Source organism: Sardina pilchardus, chromosome 7 (assembly GCF_963854185.1).
Source record: "Sardina pilchardus chromosome 7, fSarPil1.1, whole genome shotgun sequence".
NCBI classification, from domain to species: Eukaryota; Metazoa; Chordata; class Actinopteri; order Clupeiformes; family Clupeidae; genus Sardina; species Sardina pilchardus.
In genome coordinates, this window is record NC_085000.1 from 35,140,967 (window position 1) to 35,161,375 (window position 20,409).

General features: G+C 43.8%; 1 protein-coding gene across 4 annotated transcripts; it reads right to left on the minus strand.

The window, feature by feature from the left end:
* Positions 1 to 1,568: 1,568 nt before the first annotated feature.
* LOC134088065 (NEDD8-activating enzyme E1 catalytic subunit-like) lies at positions 1,569 to 20,276 on the minus strand. Of its 4 annotated transcripts, XR_009939894.1 has the most exons (19): positions 20,023 to 20,276; positions 19,871 to 19,909; positions 18,831 to 18,948; positions 18,343 to 18,423; positions 17,894 to 17,976; positions 17,537 to 17,617; positions 17,382 to 17,425; positions 17,207 to 17,271; positions 16,802 to 16,957; positions 15,828 to 15,930; positions 14,422 to 14,535; positions 14,221 to 14,274; positions 13,854 to 13,890; positions 12,927 to 13,008; positions 12,381 to 12,481; positions 11,363 to 11,426; positions 10,973 to 11,027; positions 1,875 to 2,637; positions 1,569 to 1,787 (listed from the first exon to the last, which is right to left on the minus strand). XR_009939894.1 is itself a non-coding variant. In XM_062541978.1 (18 exons), the coding sequence occupies exons 1-18, from the start codon at positions 20,040 to 20,042 to the stop codon at positions 2,549 to 2,551; spliced, it is 1,386 nt and encodes a 461-aa protein (XP_062397962.1). In that variant the 5' UTR covers positions 20,043 to 20,276; the 3' UTR covers positions 1,569 to 2,548. The 4 variants fall into 4 exon arrangements, 3 of the variants coding, with proteins under 3 accessions (XP_062397962.1, XP_062397963.1, XP_062397964.1); XM_062541978.1 differs by having other exon boundaries at positions 1,569 to 2,637; XM_062541979.1 differs by having other exon boundaries at positions 1,569 to 2,637; positions 19,839 to 19,909; positions 20,023 to 20,039.
* Between the last annotated feature and the right edge of the window lie 133 nt (positions 20,277 to 20,409).

Consider the following 20,409-nt stretch of genomic DNA (forward strand, 5'->3'; position numbering starts at 1 on the left):
GATTATCCCAGTGTCTATAACCTAGAGCTGTTTATCCCAGTGTCCATACAGAGCTGTTTATCCCAGTGTCCATGACATTCCCACACAGCCCTCTCATACCAGCAGTGTAGTCTAGTTATCAGTATGGATATAGGCTCTGACCTAATAGCTGTAGTGGGTATACATACTGATCAGTCCCAAAATCCTTGCCAATTTTAAGTAGGTATAGTGAGATGGTGATGCTATTTAAGTGTGTAGTGAGATGGTTATGCTCCCTGGGGATTTGAAAAACTGTTCCAAACACACATCTCAATCTCTGCTAGTTTTTTAAAAAAGAATGTATCTATGGCACTTTGTAAAAACAATAAAAGAAAATCCTAGGATTTCAGTCCTCTCACCTGCAGCAGTCCCATTCAAAAGGCCCATTCAACTTAATTTGCATTTGAAAGAGACACTCACTAAGTGGCACATTTAGTCTGACTTTTTTCCAATTTGTAGTAAAACTACATAAAAAAATGTAATGTTCTTTTTACTTATACAGAGCCAACACCGTTGTTTTCAAGGTTCAAACTTCAAAAGTCTTAGCTCGATATATTTAGTGTTTTTTAGTTGATCTTTGACCTTTGAAATCGTTTTTTAAATAGGTGTGTTTACACTGAATTAAAATAAAAAGTGATTTCACTACATCCACTTTACTCTCATATAATTATTGTGGAGGACCTCTAGAATATAACCACATGTGCCACTTTTGCATAGATGTTTTTAGTTAGATGAAAAACATAAAATCTCAAGGTATACCTGACTGCCTCAAGGTGCCTGAAAAGGCCCCGGACCTCCAAGTGTTAAGCTTTGTTCTCTCATGTTCTACACTTCTGGAATCCAATACCTACCAGACTTTGGATGTGCACACCTCATTACGAGAGGAGCACCAGATAACCCAATGACCTGATGTTATGTCCACCAGATAACCCAATGACCAGATGTTATGTCCACAAGATAACCCAATGACCAGATGTTATGTCCATCAGATAACCCAAGGACCAGATGTTATGTCCACAAGATAACCCAATGACCAGATGTTATGTCCATCAGATAACCCAATGACCAGATGTTATGTCCACCAGATAACCCAATGACCAGATGTTATGTCCATCAGATAACCCAATGACCAGATGTTATGTCCACCAGATAACCCAATGACCTGATGTGGACATTAATGTCCACCAGATAACCCAATGACCTGATGTTACTGTATGTCCACCAGATAACCCAGATAACCCGATGTTATGTCCACCAGATAACCCAATGACCTGATGTTATGTCCACCAGATAACCCAATGACCTGATGTTATGTCCACCAGATAACCCAATGTTATGTCCACCAGATAACCCAATGACCTGATGTTATGTCCACCAGATAACCCAATGGCCTGATGTTATGTCCACCAGATAACCCAGATAACCCGATGTTATGTCCACCAGATAACCTAATGACCTGATGTGTCCTCTGCCACTGGAGGGTGGCCATGGCATGACATGTGATGACCTGAGCGCATGATAGATCTGCATGACAGAGCAATACAACACAGTTTAAGCAAAACATTTAATTATGGTACACAGAAGGCTTTTAGTCCACAAGCCTTCAGATATGGGAGCGTATTTACATGTAATCCTAGACACGATAGTTTAAAGTGAGCCTTACAGATAAAAAACAAAAAAAACATCATCTGTAACAAATACACAGAGTGTGCACGGACTCACTATTTAATGTACACTCCTGTGAAACTGCACACGCTAACGCTGGGCACCTGTAGACGCTAAGCGTGCTGTTGCTACGCTAACACAGGGCACCTGTAGACGCTAAGCGTGCTGTTTGCTACGCTAACACAGGGTACCTGTAGACGCTAGGCGTGCTGTTTGCTACGCTAACACAGGGCACCTGTAGACGCTAGGTGTGCTGTTTGCTACGCTAACACAGGGCACCTGTAGACGCTAGGCGTGCTGTTTGCTACGCATCACACAGGAAGTGAAAGCTGTGGTCAGCTCTACGCATCACACAGGAAGTGAAAGCTGTGGTCAGCTCTACGCATCACACAGGAAGTGAAAGCTGTGGTCAGCTCTATGCATCACACAGGAAGTGAAAGCTGTGGTCAGCTCTACGCAGTCCAGCGGTCAGCTGCGTGTGATGTAGCGCTTGGTCTACTCTCCACGGTAACGGAGATGAATGGTGCTCGCCAATCAACCTGCCTGAACTTCAGTCCTCTTAGCTAGTCACGAACCCCATACTGCGCTTCTCACACACACACACACACACACACACACACACACACACACACACACACACACACACACACACACGAGCCTAGACACACCAGCAACAGGTGCTAGCAAGAGCACTAAGAATAAGCACACATGAAACGGCATGTATGTACATTATTAGCTGTGACAGTCGAAACAGTTGATATCCACGCACTCTGGAGGGGGAGGAAGTGCTGGAGCAGCAGAGCTCTGGGGGGGGGGGGGGCGTGGATGGGAGTGCTGGATCGGTGCTCGGGGGGGGGGGGGGGGGTCAGGGCGTGAAGTTGAGCTTGAAGAGGACCGTCTGCGGGGTGGTGACATCAGCCACGGCCAGCTCCTGTCCATCAGCCAGGCCCAGTTCTGCAGCAGCCAATGGCAGCAGGGCAAAAACGGACATCATGTCAGTAAGAGCCAATGGCAGCAGGGCAAAAACGGACATCAGGTCAGTAAGAGCCAATGGCAGCAGGGCAAAAATGGACATCATGTCAGTAAGAGCCAATGGCAGCAGGGCAAAAACAGACATTATGTCAGTAAGAGCCAATGGCAGCAGGGCAAAAACAGTCCATGTCAGTAAGAGTAGCTAACTAATCACATACGTTCATGAGAAAGCAACCTCGTTCAGTTTGTTTAAGAACTTTTATTACTTTCAAATTTTCTTACAGTTTTCACTCTTCTTGACGGTCTGTCTGTAGTCAACTTTCTACCAACAGTGCCTCTCAAATGCCCAAATGAACACATTATATCAGATTCTGTCCTCTACATTGTCGAGACGACACATAACATCAAGATAAAAGGCTTAGATTCACTGGAGAACTGTTCTTCAAGGTCAACATAAACCGAGGAGCCAGATGCTCCAACACCTCCACATACACACACACACACACACACACATACATACAGTGGGTACGGGTTGAGAATGCACCTTCTCCCGCGGGACTCCCGAAGAGATCCCGCAGGCCGTCAAGCCGATTTTTTTCGAGCCTAAGGCAATGTACCCAAACAACCACCAGGTGGCAGAAAGTTTCATCCCGCATTTCAAAATGATGAAGACCGCATATCCGTCAATAGTCGACTCCTTAATCTCATTTAATCATTACAATGAAGGTGATGACTGGCGAAATTATTCAAACAACGTTTCAATGAACCATTGTTGAAATGAATGAAAATGGTTATAGAAAATCGCCTACAGCCTAACGCCGACACAGCTGATTCTTTGATTGATTCTAAGCTGTTTTGATGTAGGGGATGGGTAAACTGGCGCGCTACAAACATGCTACCAATCAAATGTAATATTAGTAGGACTAGCCTACTTAGACACTTTAGTCATAGGCAACGTTGCCATGTTCATTTGGGCTAGAAGTGCTTGCTTGTGGTGGCGCTCCTGTCCGCTGCTTCTCCCGAATTGTGTGGCAAATTTGTCAGCAATCAGCTTAAATGTCAAATCATATTTATTTCTCTTTGTCGCCATGGTATTGGGGGAAACGAGATGGTCAGTCCTCGTATTTTTTCTTCGCGTTTCGTTATAAGAAATATATAAGTAATAGTTAGTCTTCTTCCGTATTGAACAGATAGGCTACGGGACGCTCTTTGTTCCGTATTTTAAGGAACTACTCAATGCACACACACTACAATGAAAAACACACAAAGAAATCACTAAACATATAGCCTACAACCTAATGACACTTTAATGCAGCGTTTCTCAAACTATGGGCCGCGAAACGTGGAGACTGCTGCTGGTCCGCGAGACATGGGGTGAAATTAGGTCCGGTGATCTGATAATTTGCTGCGCAATTGACCAAGCAACCGCGGACCGACAGAAAAAGAAAGCAAACGTTGCGGCGGAAATGCTTCCTAATTTGATGTGTTTAAACATAGAGACATACAATTAGGTGTGTCTGTTATTATGATAATTTTCGAGCATGCTTGTCCATAGCTCAGTGACAGGTGTTAATAGCCTTGCCATAAGCACTGCTGCAGGTGCTTCTTTTATTATGCGGTTAGAGCATATAAGCGCTTACTCATATAGACTATAACTCAGGGACAGGTGCAAAACCACCAACTGGGATGGATCGAAGGGCAAGCAAGCACTGCCACACAACGTGAAGGCCTTTGTGTTGTCAACCAAACAGAAAGTTTCCTACGATGGGGAGAAGTGGCCGCAAGGACTGCATCGATAAGATCAACGAATACAGTAATGTTTTACAACCCAGCTGGTATCCGCTGTTCATTCCGACATATCCCCACTCGGCGGTAGGCCTAGGCCTATTTAACTTTTTTTTTTTTTCAAACAACGTGCCATTCCGACATGAGGTCATTAATAGGCTATTAATGTCATAACTATTAGGCTATCATTAGGCTTACTATGCATGGCTGTAGGCAGCTATGAGGCCACTGAGATCTGGACCTCATCGGTTTTGTGAAAGCCGATTGGAAATACTTAAGTTTAGAGCGAACGTTTCAACTATGTTTGCCATGGTAGACAAAAACACTCAAATAAAACAATAGCCTAAAAAATAACTGCATGCGTAATGGACACGGCTCTATATCCTAAATAATTTTCGAGGTTCGCCATTTGGTAATATGACCTATCCTTACTGACAATAATTTAGATTGAGCACAACTAAAGTTGCACGAAGGCAAAATACAGTCCTAAAAGCCTATTCTATATAGCCTGGCCAATATTGTAGATGTGCAAAAGCAGCATTTGCGTGCGTGCTTGCCGGTGAGGTGTAGCCTACAAAAATGAGCATAACATCTGATTATTAAAGTATGGCTATAGGATATAGGCTAGAGAAGAGTTGGTTTAAAATTCAAGTGTAGTAAAAAAGTTTGTGCACATCCCCGGTCAAGGTGCAGAACAAGAGTAGGCTAAATCATAAAAAAAAATGGAAAAAGGTTCGCACACTTGAAATCCTTCTTTTATAGGATATAGGCTAGAGAAGAGTTGGTTTAAAATTCAAGTGTAGTAAAAAAAGTTTGTGCACATCCCCGGTCAAGGTGCAGAACAAGAGTAGGATAAATCATAAAAAAAATGGAAAAAGGTTCGCACACTTGAAATCCTTCTTTTTTGATTTGATTTGGTCTTCTTCAGATTAAAATTCAAGTACGTGCGCTATTTAACCCCTCGAGACCGACTGCAGTCTGCTGACACAGCCAGACGACTCTCCCAACCCATTCATTCGTTTTGGCCGATATAATCCATTCATTCGTTTTGTGCGTAGGCCTATATAGATTCCTGCATGCTGCATTACCGTGACCCTTAGCCTACCTTGTGGATGATTTTTTCTCATTGGAATACAGCAGGACAGAATGCCTTTTATCTAACAAACGCAAAAACTGAGATTGTTGGAAGGACTAGGCTACTCAACAAACTTGTTTTTCGTTTCTGGGAGATCTCGTTATCGTTTTGGATTGTCGGATTTTTATACTTATTGTTTGGACTTATGGACAATGAACTTTGAGGGGTGGTTGTTAGTGCTTTACAAAGCTTTGTGTTAATAAGTGTCGGTCCTCCTATCCTTCAGCTCACTGCGCGATGCAGTTGCGCATAGTGGCCACGAAGTCATTAACTGGGTACTTTGGGGTTAACTGTAACCATTTTCTGAGGCTGTTGAAAACGCACCAAATCACACAATGTGGTCGTTTTGGGTGTCGTGGGTTGTAATAAAGGTTGTCGACGATCAAACTGACTACTTTTTTCATTCGTTTTAAGAGTTTAAAAGAAGAATTTCTAGTTGTCTTGCCAATCGCGCTCATAGTAGCCTATCCGCTGACGTCGGGTCCCGTAGCAACACAGTAGGCTACAGTTGTATGAGGCTGCTGAGCCTGTCTTGTTGGCGGTGGCCTGTTGGAGGGATTGTAAGAAAAGTTGTAATTGTCAAATCGACTCGTTCTTTTTTATTTCTTCATCTGAAGAGGAGGAGAAGAAGGATTGGCAGCGATTGCGGCCGGGGCAAAAGTATAGTTTGGAGAAACCAGGTCCGCAGAGGTACGGCTCGCCAGCACCTGGGCTACCTTGTTGAGTTTATTATGTGGTGTCAAAACCGCAAGGATGTTTTTCCCCCACAGTATTTTGGCAGCAGCTGCCGCCAAATTCGCCAAATTCTACCCTCCTGCTTGAATCAGACCGTCATCCGCACGGATGTTTTTGACAGTAGGCTAGCCTATGTTGGCAGCAATTGCTAAATTCTATCCTCCTGCAGCTTACCCAAGCTAGAAGAAAACCAAAAACTCTCCTCTTAAACTCTTCAAATAATAAAAAAAACTCTTAATTTTAAAAGTAGTCAATTTGATTGTTGACGACCTTTATTACACGCTACGACACCCAAAACGACCAAATTGTGTGATTTGATGCACGTTTTAAACGGCCTCAAAAATGGTTACAGTTAACCCCAAAGTACCATTAAGGGTTTACGACACAATACATGATATTTGTGTTTTTCGTTTCTTAGATTTAATGCATGTTTGACATGTAAACAGGCCTTCAGTCCGTTAACTTAAGGCCTTCTTTTGCATGGGGTTGCTCGCATCCGCCCGTAACCTAGACTATTATGTGCGTAGTGGCTGCATACTCTTATAATAAGAGGCAAATTGTTACAGGACAACTTAAACTGACTTCCCCAATGCTTCCCCGCAGCACATTACATTTTAATATAGGCTAATATAGGATGAACAAAGTCTATGCTATATTAAATCCAGTAGCCTAATAATTCTATGTGCCACGTCCGATTTCGCAAGTGATGTAGTAGGCTACGTTTAAACATCGACAAACGTCTGTGAGACTACCCATTTCATGAAGAGCAATTGTCTTGTGCGATCATTCCCCCTCCCCCACACTTGTCTAACCAGTTCACTAGACATTATAGCCTACCTGTATGCGGCATTGGACGATTGCCTCCCTCCCCCCTCTCTCTCGACAGACACTTCCTGACACTAGGGCTCGGGATCATGACATCAAAACTTCGCGGGCACAGCCACATTGGCAGCTTCACTCCTTAGTTTACTATGGATTACTATGGATTTACTCCCGCCTTTTAGTGTGTTCCTGTTACTTAGTTTTTTGCCTTCTTGGTAGTATGTTGCTGTGTAGTGGGGTGTAACAGTGCAACCCACGATCGCAAGAGGAAAAGAATAAATCGCTACTATTTCTGCTTCTTGTCTTGTGCATCTGAATGAATGGATATTACGTTCAGTGCGCTACCAAATGGCGGCGATATTCCTAGAATGCAAGGCGTGTGCCCGAGCCCTATTATGTAAATGTAAAAATGTGTGTGTGTGTGTGTGTGTGTGTGTGTGTGTGTGTGTGTGTGTGTGTGTGTGTGTGTGTGTGTGTGTGTGTGTGTGTGTGTGTGTGTGTGTGTGTGCGCGCGCTGAACCACGAATTCACATATTAACTTTTCTTTTCAGCAGACATCGCAATCATAAAAAAATCGCAAAACTTTTTAATAAAATAATGCCTCTTGTCTTAATGGGTTCCGGAGGTTCGTAGAGTAAGTTTTGAACCCCGGTCGCTGACGTATGATTAAGATGCCTCAACCATTTACGCTACAGTTCGAGTGTCAATTTCTTCGCACTTAGCCAAGAAATATAAAGGATTCAGTCAGTCGAGTTAATTTAGCCTATTCGTGGCATGCACTTGAAACGCCGATCAAAAGTTCTGACATGTTAAACCGACGTTAGTCATTAATTCACCACATGATAAAATGCTGTTATATTGACGCACAGTAGCCCACGATATGTCTATCTCTGAATCAACATGAACATGCATAACGAGATCCATATATTCTAAGTTGCTAGAAACTTCTTTTGCGGAGCTAGGCCTACTAGTCGATGGTTAGGCTACAATGAATCACCCTCACTGCCCTATCGCATATCTGACCATCCATTGTTATAATGTTACAAAATGCGCGATCTTCTCCAATCATGTAGCCTACGGTTATAAGTAAAGTGACATGATAGGCATGTAGGCCTATTAAAGATATTTCTGTTAAATACGTTTTATTTTCAGTTGTCAAAAGTGGTGGGGACAAAATCTGTGATAAAGTGCTGGGTAAGCTACCCAGCGTCGCCGGTTAAAATGAACATGCCTCCGTTTTAAAATAGCCTATAGGCCTACACATTTCTAAGTATTCCTAACATAAATGTAGCCTAAATGTCCATCTTGTCCATCTCTTTCGTCTTCGCCTTGACAATAATAGCCTATTCACGGAAATGCGGTCTTGTAACCGTAATGAATTAATGAATTAATCTAAGGTTGCCTATATCGAGTCTTTCAGGTTGAATTGAAGGCTTCTAAAACCATTTTCATTAATTTCAACAATGGTTTATTGAAACGTCGTTTGATTATAATTTCGCCAGTCATCACCTTCATTTTAATGATTAAATGAGACGGATTAAATGAGACGGATATGCGGAGCATTTCTCTCCCTCTCCATTGACCAAAACGTTGCTCTAGCATCTCTGCTGGACTGACTGAGTTATAGGCTACGTCGAGTGAGAGAGCCAGCTGTGAGGTATGCTGTAAAACATTCGAAAACTCTGAAACTGCAATCTGACATGCCGAGCGTGATGTCTCTTTTCTCCGCTTGTCACCAGCGCGGTGTCTTCGGGTTTTTCCGTGTTTTCCGGTATGAGCCGAACCTTCCTTTTATTAAGGCGGTCTTATGTTGCCCCCTTGCGGTTGCAGTTTTAATTAAAGTCCCGATGCTTCGGGAGTCCCGATGTGCGGGAAAGAAAGGAGCATTCTCAACCCGTACCATCTGTACACACACACACACACACACACAGTCTTCTCAGACACCAGCAGTCGAGCACAAGCTGATGCCAAGATGAACATGTCACTTGAAGTGCAAATGCTGACAGCCTGGTGTGTGTGTGTGTGTGTGTGTGTGTGTGTGTGTGTGTGTGTGTGTGCATACTGCAGTGGTAACCTTGCATACGGGCCGTGTCTACAACCCCTGGCAAAAAATATGGAATCACCAGTCTTGGAGGATGTTAATCCAGTTGTTTAATTTTTTAGAAAAAAGCCAGATCACAGACATGACACAAAGCTAAGTTCATTTGAAATGGCAACTTTCTGGCTTTAGGAAACATTAAAGGAAATCAAGAAAAAAATTAGTTAATAAGTAACAGCTGCTTGTTTTAGACCAGCCAGAGGGGAAAAAAATATGGAATCACTCAATTCCAAGGAAAAAAATATGGAATCATGAAAAACAAATTGACAAAAGAACACTTCAACGCACCACTAGTACTTTGTTGCACCACCTCTGGCTTTTATAACAGCTTACAGTCTCTGAGGCATGGACTTAATGAGTGACAATCAGTACTCTTCATCAATCTGGCTCCAACTTTCTCTGATTCCAGTTGCCAGATCAGTTTTGCAGGTTGAAGCCTTGGGATGCACCATTTTCTTTAATTCTACTACAGATTTTCAATTGGATTGAGATCCAGACTATTTGCAGGCCATGACATTGACCTTATGTGTCTTTCTTCAAGGAATTCAACAGTTTTTGCTCTATGACAAGATGCATTATCATCTTGAAAAATGATGTAATCATCCCCAAACATCCTTTCAATTGATTGGATAAGAAAAGTGTCCAAAATGTCAATATAAACTTTATATAATAAATAATAATATAAGCATTATTGAAGATGTAACGATCGCCATCTCCCCAATGCCTTTACCTGACATGCAGCCCCATATCATCAATGACCTTGTTTTTTTCAGGCAGTTGTCTTCATTAATCTCATTGAAATGGCACCAAACAAAAGTTCCAGCATCATCACCTTGCCCATTGCAGAAACGCGATTCATCACTGAATATGACTTTCATCTAGTTATCCACATTCCAATGAGATTTATGAAGACAACTGCCTGAAGAAAACATGCACATTTCCTCAGTCGTTGATGATATGGGGCTGCATGTCAGGTAAAGGCATTGGGGAGACGGCGATCGTTACATCTTCGATAATGCTCAATCCAATAGAAAATCTGTAGGAGAATTTGAAGAAAATGGTGCATCCCAAGGCTCCAACCTGCAAAACTGATCTGGCAACTGGTATCAGAGAAAGTTGGAGCCAGATTGATGAAGAGTACTGATTGTCACTCATTAAGTCCATGCCTCAGAGACTGTAAGCTGTTATAAAAGCCAGAGGTGGTGCAACAAAGTACTAGTGGTGCGTTGAAGTGTTCTTTTGTCAATTTGTTTTTCATGATTCCATATTTTTTTCCTTGGAATTGAGTGATTCCATATTTTTTTCCCCTCTTGCTGGTCTAAAACAAGAAACTGTTACTGATTAACTAATTTTTTTCTTGATTTCCTTTAATGTTTCCTAAAGCCAGAAAGTTGCCATTTCAAATGAACTTAGTTTTGTGTCATGTCTGTGATCTGGCTTTTTTCTAAAAAATTAAACAACTGGATTAACATCCTCCAAGACTGGTGATTCCATATTTTTTGCCAGGGGTTGTATATTTGATTACAATGCTGCGTGTTTCATTTGAAATGAGAGAGGAGAGTTCAATGAAATGATTTGAGAGCCATCATTTGTCTCAGAGCGGCCACGTCTATAGACACACCCTTTGATGACAACACTTGCAGCTGACAGCTGTGAGCTTTCTTCTGCTGCCACATGAAGTGATGTGCCATTTAAATATTCATTACATCTTGAATGAATGCAAATTTAGATCGAAGGCTTACCTTTTAAAGTTTTGCAAAGATTTGGTCTTGTTCGTTCTTCAATGGAGGCAACAGTCTGAAAAAGGTATGAAAATAGGTACTGAAAGCCCTGACATGACGGCGATGAACAGATTAGTGACAGTCTAACGTTGGCAGATGGTATAACTTAATGTTTCACTCTCTTTCTTTCTTTCTTTCTTTTCTGGTTTAGTGCAGTTTGGCATTTCACAGATCATTTGTTTGTTTGCAGTTCATCTCTAGAGACGGTCATGGATGGTACAAAACTAAATAAAGATTCCAAATATTTATTCCATGTAATCAAAGCCTCGCCTGTAAATAACTCACCTGTAAATAAAGCCACACCTGTAAATAACTCACCTGTAAATAAAACCTCGCCTGTAAATAACTCACCTGTAAATAAAGGGTTTTATTCTTCCCCTCCAGTGTTGCTGTGATGGCCGGAGATTTCATTTGTCTGCGAAGAAAAACTTTAACTTAGAACAACGAGCACTGCAGCACCTCCACACACACACACAGGTACACACACACACACACAGGTACACACACAAACACACACACTCACAGAGAGGCGTTCTCGGCCAGGTACTCCAACACTTCCACACACACACACACAAACACACACACTCACAGAGAGGCGTTCTCGGCCAGGTACTCCAACACTTCCACACACACACTCACGTACACACACTCACACACACACACACACACTCACACACTCACAGAGAGGCGTTCTCGGTCAGGTACTCCAGCACCTCCACACACACACACACACACACACACACACACACACACACACACACACACACACACACACACACACACACACACACACACACACACACACACACACACACACACACACACACACACACACACACACAGAGAGGCGTTCTCGGTCAGGTACTCCAGCACCTCCATACACATACACACACACACACACACACACACACACACACACACACACACACTCACACACACACACACACACACAGAGAGGCGTTCTCGGTCAGGTACTCCAGCACCTACACACACACACACACACACACACACAGGCGTTCTCGGTCAGGTACTCCAGCACCTCCATACACACACACACACACACACACACACACACACACACACACACACACACACACACTCACACACTCACAGAGAGGCGTTCTCGGTCAGGTACTCCAGCACCTCCACACACACACACACACACACACACACACACACTCACAGAGAGGCGTTGTCGGTGAGGTACTCCAGCACCTCCACACACACACACACACACACACACACACACACACACACACACACACACACACACACACACACACACACACACACACACACACACACACACACACACACACACACACACACACACACACACACACACACACACACACATACACACACTCACAGAGAGGCGTTGTCGGTCAGGTACTCCAGCACTTCCTGTAGTCTGGCTGAGGGGGGGAACTGTAGCTTCTGGGGCACCTGGCTGCAGGCTGAGCAGTTCTCCTGTGGGCCACAAGGGGGCGAGAGACAACACAGTCTGCTGTTGGCCTCAGATACGGCTTCAACGAGACATCCCACCAATACGATGACCGTGATGACGTGTGTGTGACCTGGTCTGGGTAGTTTGCTCTGGGGCCCTCTGATGGACACTGAACTGTAAACACTAACTGTCTTATTGTGGTGTGCTGTTCAACTTAAAAAAACATTCACTTTTCCTCTCTTAACTCTTTTTTCCCCTTGAAATGGTATTTTTTCCCTTGCATTAAAAAGACACAAAAATCACTCCATATATGGGAGTCTGCTATCACTGCGTTGTGTGTGTACCTATAGGAATAACGCTATAGGAGTCTGCTACTGACTGCGTTGTGTGTGTACCTATATGAATAACGCTACAGGAGTCTGCTACTGTAGACATATAACGCTTTACGTTTACAGCAGAGCTGCTCACCTTCCTCTCCGCTTCAAAGGTGTACGAGTACAGGCCGTCCACGTCATTGAACACCAGGTAGTTATTCAGCGGCACATACGCACTGTGTACATTAAACACATACGCACTGTGTACATTAAACACATACGCACTGTGTACATTAAACACATACGCACTGTGTACATTAAACACATACGCACTGTGTACATTAAACACCAGGTAGTTACTCAGCGGCACATATGCACTGTGTACATTAAACACCAGGTGTGTACATTAAACACCAGGTAGTTATTCACATACACACTGTGTACATGAAACACATACGCACTGTGTACATTAAACACCAGGTAGTTATTCACATACACACTGTGTACATGAAACACATACGCACTGTGTACATTAAACACCAGGTAGTTATTCAGGGGCACATACGCACTGTGTACATTAAACACCAGGTAGTTATTCAGCGGCACATACGCACTGTGTACATTAAACACCAGGTGTGTACATTAAACGCATACGCACTGTGTACATTAAACACCAGGTAGTTATTCACATACGCACTGTGTACATTAAACACCAGGTAGTTATTCAGGGGCACATATGCACTGTGTACATTAAACACATACGCACTGTGTACATTAAACACCAGGTAGTTATTCACATACGCACTGTGTACATTAAACACCAGGTAGTTATTCACATACGCACTGTGTATATTGAACAACAGGTAGTTATTCACATACGCACTGTGTACATTAAACACATACGCACTGTGTACATTAAACACATACGCACTGTGTACATTAAACACCAGGTAGTTATTCAGGGGCACATACGCACTGTGTACAGACACAGAACAACACCATGCACATCACTAGAGAGTACAGTACGATAATAAGAGTAATAACAATAATAATGATGTCATGTCCATGGTACAGTACTGACCTTGTGGCGATTTTAAAGACTTCCGACGCACATGCAGCTGAAACAGACATTCAACCTCAGAGTTAGTTTTGCATTTTTCCACCTTTGCGTACACCACATTTGCAAGTCAAATCAGCCCAAACATACACAGAGATGACCAGGTAAGGAGTGAGATCACATTTAACCAATCACACGCAGGGAAGGGCATTCACACACTCCAACCACACACGCCTGACAATGACCAATCACACGCGGGGAATGGCCTTCACACACTCCAACCATACACGCTTGACCAATCACACACGGGGAAGGGCATCCACACACGCTTGACCAATCACACGCGGGGAAGGGAATCCACACACACTTGACCAATCACCGGTGTGCTGACCTGCTATTACTGCATTGGTGGACGCCACAGCGGGGATGATCCTCTTGACAACACCTGCAAGCACACACCAGGCTTCACGCTTCGCTCAGAACAATAGTAGTAATTGCTTTTACTAGTCTACTAGAAACAATTCAGTGTGTGTGTGTGTATGTGTATGTGTGTGTGTGTGTGTGTGTGTGTGTGTGTGTGTAAGCCGCCCACCCTGTGTGAGGCGGTAAGTAACTCCGGTAATGCTGAACTCCGCTGCCCTCTCCTGGGCCTTCTGGAACACCCACTGGATGTGCTCTGGGTTATCACCGTCCAGCGCTGCGCCATCTAGAGGTGGGAGGACCAAACAGCAATGTGCAGCACACATCAGAGCTGGGAGGCTTATGAGAACGTAGATTGAATTAATTAAATAGATCTAAATTGAGTAAATAAACACAAACAAACAGATACATTACTAATAAAGACAGAGGACCTTTGAAGCGGTCTCGTCCCTTTACCTGCACCAGGTGTGACTGTGCACCTTTACCTGCACCAGGTGTGAGTGTGGGAATGTGTTAGGGGCAGCGTTACCTGCACCAGGTGTGAGTGTGGGAATGTGTTAGGGGCAGCGTTACTGCACCAGGTGTGACTATGGGAATGTGTTAGGGGTAGGGATGGCGAAAACTAAACATTTTCTTGACCGACCACCGAGGCTCATTAGCCGGTTGAAACCGGTTAACCGATTCGTTTAAAATAAATTATGCTATTTGAAATAACAGCCACGCAATTTCCCAACTCTCATCTCTCTGTCCTACGCTCATACACACAGCCCCGGCGCCGCCCTTTCACTCACGTCACTTTTTTAAATCCTACAGCGCCAATGAGTCCTGCAAACCAAGGAGCTTGTAAATGGAGGACAAATGGTTCCTTTGCTCCGAAAATGGTTTGGGTACAAGGTGATCGCGTTGCAAATAAAGGCGTTTGTCTAGCGTTAGAAGCTCATTTGAAGCTGAAATGGCCGCGGCTCACTTATGAAAATGACAGCTCCGAGACGCAGCTTAGTTTGAGGAAGTGCTAACAACAATAACGAAAGATGATCATTACCTTATCTGTTACCATTGATGACCCTTCCTGAAATGTAGATGTAATGTCTTTCAAAATTTAAGCCCATCTTATGCGGAAAGTTGCCTAGACTGCAACATGATCAAACCAATGGATAAAACGGCACACTTCCAGATTGCAAAAGACGCACCGGCCACCGCTGTGACCTCGTGCCAAATGTTTTTATTGGTTTATTACGTAGCCTAGCCTACAAGCAGGCGTTATGAAAAATTGAGTGAGAGGGATAATTTGTTAACTTCACGCAAAAAAGATCTTCTTGGAATGAGATGGCTAGCTGTAGTAGCGTTTAGTCCACTGTCTTTAGCCTAATTTAAAGATGCCTCTTTTTTTTGTTTAACCGACTAGCGACAACTTTGGTCGGCTAACGTGGATACGGTCAACCATCGGTCAAACAGTCACCGGTTAACATCCCTAGTTAGGGGCAGCGTTACCTGCACCAGGTGTGACTGTGAGAATGTGTTAGGGGCAGCGTTACTGCACCAGGTGTGACTGTGGGAAGGTGTTCGGGGCAGCGTTACCTCCAAAGGGCTTTTCTTTGGGCCACAGCAGCATGCGGGCGTATTCTACGCAGTGCTCAGGTAGCCGCGGCATGGACGCAATGGTACACATGGGGAAATTAATCTGTCAATCAAGAGAGTAAGAACTCTATTAATTAACAACAACTCATTAAAACTCCACTAATTAAGAACGAATGACTATCAATTAAGAACTCTATTAATTAACAAACAATCAGCACCATCCACAGCACTGCTCAGTTACAGATAAAGGGCTCTTTTCTGGATCGTGCTCCAGAATCACATGCTGTGCCGTTTGGAGCATCTCCACCAAAAGATCAAATGGGTCAGAACCGGCACAGTTGTTTTGGAGCTGGCACCCAAGGACACTGAAATGGGTGTGAAGTGAACTGAACATGAACTGAATCATGCTGCACCCTCTGTTCAGAACTGGTGCATATGCAGGCTGGTTCACTAGATAACACCAATATTCAAACAATTCTGAAGAACCAGCTATCTGTTGGTCAAAAAACACTCAAATAGCCGTTTTTGACTGACAAAGAACCAGTTCTGTTCTCGTTCGGAAATCAACATTTGAACCGTTCGGAATATTTCCACCAAATAAATACCAGTTCAGAATGTGGCACTTTCAGAGCTGGAACCAGAGAATAGTCTGGCCACGGCAGTACTGAACACTGAACCAGAGAATAGTCTGGCCACAGCATTACTGAATACTGAACCAGAGAATAGTCTGGCCACGGCATTACTGAACACTGAACCAGAGAATAGTCTGGCCACGGCATTACTGAATACTGAACCAGAGAATAGTCTGGCCACGGCATTACTGAATACTGAACCAGAGAATAGTCTGGCCACGGCATTACTGAATACTGAACTAAAGCTTGACTATATCTATCTCACTAATCAGATCGCAATATCTGCATCAAAATCATAATTAGACATTTTGCCCAAATCATGCCGCCATAAGGCAAGCCCACCTGCGGGGGGTAGAGCTCCAGGGTGCAGTCGATGCAGGCGTTCATGCCGGGCAGGATGACCCGGGCGCTGCCCTTAAAGCCCTCCGTCCCTCCGTCAATGAGCGGCACGATGGAGCTGGGGTCCAGCACGCCATCCTCATACGCCAACAGGGACAGCTGGGGCAACAGGGCAAGAGAACAGCAAACTCACGTCAACAGCTGGGGCAACAGGGCAAGAGAATCAGCAAACACACGTCAACAGCTGGGGCAAGAGAACAGCAGAACCACCCCGAATTTGAACTGGTCACCTCCTTAAATGAATTAAGCCTTTTGCCACTGACCACTCCCTTCTGATCACCAACATGGAGCCTTAAAGGAGAACACCTCAGACACTTCAGAAGTAATAACTCTGAGAGGGACACGTACCAGCATTCCATTCATCCACCTTCTGGCAATGATGGAATCCAACCCACAGACGATGATGTGGAACTCTGCAGGCCAGATGGAAGCATGTAGCAGATTAGCACTTAACTGGGGACAGTCTGCAGTGAGCTCTGAGTATGAAAGGTAAGGCAGGTAAAAGCAGGAAGCTGCAACTTACGTCTGTAAAAAGATTCATCGAAGTCCTGGATTTTCTGAAAATGCCTAAATATGTTAAGTCAACGACTACAAAGGACATGATATCAGCCAATCAAACGCAGCTGCACACTTCTCCTTCCTGACAGTGCTGTAAGTGTAATCTAATGTGAAGGATACGGGACTACATCACATCCTGGGACCCGGCTGTTGATGAAGTCAGCTGCCACATCTGCCTTGGGCCGGCCCACATCTTTGGGCCTTTAGGAACACAAAAAAGGTTGCTATTAGCGATAATACACAATAGAGGTTGCTATTAGCGATAATACACAGAAGAGTGGTTGCTATTAGCGATAATACACAGAAGAGTGGTTGCTATTAGCAATAATATACTTTATGCGTGCAGACTTCTATTCAGTTTTTCAATAATGCACGTACACATCCTATGCAATCCTCCAAGCGATACTGCATTTGGATGCAACAACAGGAAGTCAGAACTGACTAACACACTTTGCAAATATATGAAAATAGTCTCACCTGAAGAGGAACTGTCTGTTGAGATTGGAGACATCAATGGTGTCCATATCCACGACATGTATATGACGAAATCCAGAAAGGGCCTACAGTCACAACAATGTAGGAGCATTATTTAGACCATATTTAAGATAAAGGATACTTTGTACAAACAATAAAAAATACTATGCACAAATCAGGAAAAACAAAGGATGTTGTCCAATTGAGGTGAACCAACAGCGTGCTCGATCTTGCAGCGCTGCGCAGATCTGGCTGAATCTTTCAACACAAACATTCTTTACGTTTACCCAGATCTACACAGCGCCGATTCAATCGAACGCACCCGCTGATTTGACAATACCAGACCAGGATTTTTCTTCCACTAATTCATTGAATCACACGTCTGAGATATTAAAAATGAAATATTATATGAAATGTATTTTTCAAATATAAGTTTGCTCTCAGATCTTTACCAGATCTTTGAGAAGCTCACAGCCAAGTCCTCCTGCTCCGATCACCAGAATCTTGCATGTTTCCAGCAGAAACGGGAGAGTCTAGATTAAACACAACAAATAAACACACAAATTAGAGCGTATTAATGGGTACAACATGTTAAGCTGCTATTCTAAGTAGATGGACCGTGTACCTCAGTGCTGAGTTCATTACATGTGCAGCATGCTGGGTTCATTACATGTGCAGCATTACATGTGCAGCATGCAGACCTCAGTGCTGGGTCTTATCTCAGTGCTGGGTCTTATCTCAGTGCTGGGTCATATCTCAGTGCTGGGTCATACGTTAGTGTTGGGCTCATATCTCAGTGCTGGGTCATACATTAGTGTTGGGCTCCTATCTCAGTGCTGGGTCATACGTTAGTGTCGGGCTCATATCTCAGTGCTGGGTCATATCTCAGTGCTGGGTCGTACGTTAGTGTTAGGCTCATACCTCAGTGTTGGGTGCATACCTCAGTGCTGGGCTCAAAGTCCGGGTGGGTAAAGGGACCAGGTCTCTCCAGGAACTTGTTGACGTGATTCCAGCGTCCTTCCCAGTCAGCGCCCGTGTGCCCTTCGTCTACGGCCATTCTGCCCGAACACAAACACGTTAGTCCATCTGCTGAACAGCTAGCCTCCTCTAAACAGCTAGCCTGCTCTAAACAGCTAGCATCCTCTAAACAGCTAGCTAGCATCCTCTAAACAGCTAGCATCCTCTAACCTGATCACACCTGTAACGTTAGTTACCAAAGGCCCTACATCTCTCACCAGAAAACATCAACTAAGAGTTCTAGGAGTTCATGTATGCACTAAATGTAAACATTTAAGAGAAATATTATTTAAGACAAGTGTGTCCAGGGTTCACAGTCGGCTTCTTGATTTATCAATAAGCATCAGTCATAGTAAGGATAGTGATCATTCATTTGCACTTATTAGCATTGCAAGTAAATAAGGGTTGCTCATGCAAATTCCGCTACCTATCAGAATGGTAATAACAGCCCCATGGACATCCTCCCGTACAGAGTGTGCCTGCAGTGTGCAGTACTAGAGGTGTCAACAAGCTTATCATGGATGCTCTTTGACAGGGGCAGATACATTAAGGGTTCATTTTACAAGTGCTAAACGAGAAGTCAGGTATAGGTTAGACTTTCACTGTATCTTGCAAGTGAGTAGACAGCAGTAGCGGCTGATTTTATTAACTAGACTTTGATCTGAATGCAGTTGCTGTGTTTACCACAAGCACGAATGGGGGTTCTCTACAAGCTAGCTCGCACTCTATCCAGCTAGCACTGATTATGTGGCTACGTCAGCAAGCTATCAGTAAAAGGTGAAGAATTCGCCGTATCGGCAAACTGCGCTGCCACAATCAAACTGTACTGTCTGATTTGGCATCCATAGGGTGTCTGTTCATCTGAAAAGGCCATTTACGTGAGCACTACTGCGTGCATCTGCACACTCCCTGCGCTGTGTATTCCTCAAACCTGAAGCCAGCTTTTAGCATTTCATCACTAACTTCTCAGTCAGCTCCTCTATTCGCCTTCTTTTCTTCTCCCTAAAGAGAAACGCCAAAAGAAGATTAAGCCAGGATAGCATTCCATAATGTAATTGTTGAACAGCAATTGCAATTTGCGATTTAATGTACTAAACTCATTCAACGGTACTCACGGCTCTTCCCCATCCGCCATACTTTCACAGTTCCATGCCTTCCCAGAATGCCTTACTGCGTCCAGATCAGCTGCAAAACGAGTCCTTCGTTTGGTTGCAGTGTAAAATGCAGATACAACTGAACTGAATTCAGTTTAATGTATCTGCCTCTAGTTAGCCTATCAGCAAAACCAGAACCTGCTACTCCATGTACAACGGTCTAAAGAACGACCCCGTTTGCGAAATAGTCACTTTCCATATTATTAGTCACAGCCTGTAATTGTGTAACGATAGAGAAATTACCCTCACTTAATGTGAAGCATATTCAGGGCGAAATAAAATGTGCTCAGCATCGCCTCCTATGGATCAGCCTAGATATAGAATGATGGCTGCAAGAAAATGTTGCAT

Coding starts and splice junctions, on each gene's coding strand:
- LOC134088065 (XM_062541978.1), bottom strand. CDS start 20,042: ATGGCGGATGGGGAAGAGCC. Junction 16,958..17,206: donor GGTGGATGAATGGAATGCTG/GTACGTGTCCCT, acceptor CTGTTGCCCCAG/CTGTCCCTGTTGGCGTATGA. Junction 14,275..14,421: donor TACTTACCGCCTCACACAGG/GTGGGCGGCTTA, acceptor GTGTGCTTGCAG/GTGTTGTCAAGAGGATCATC.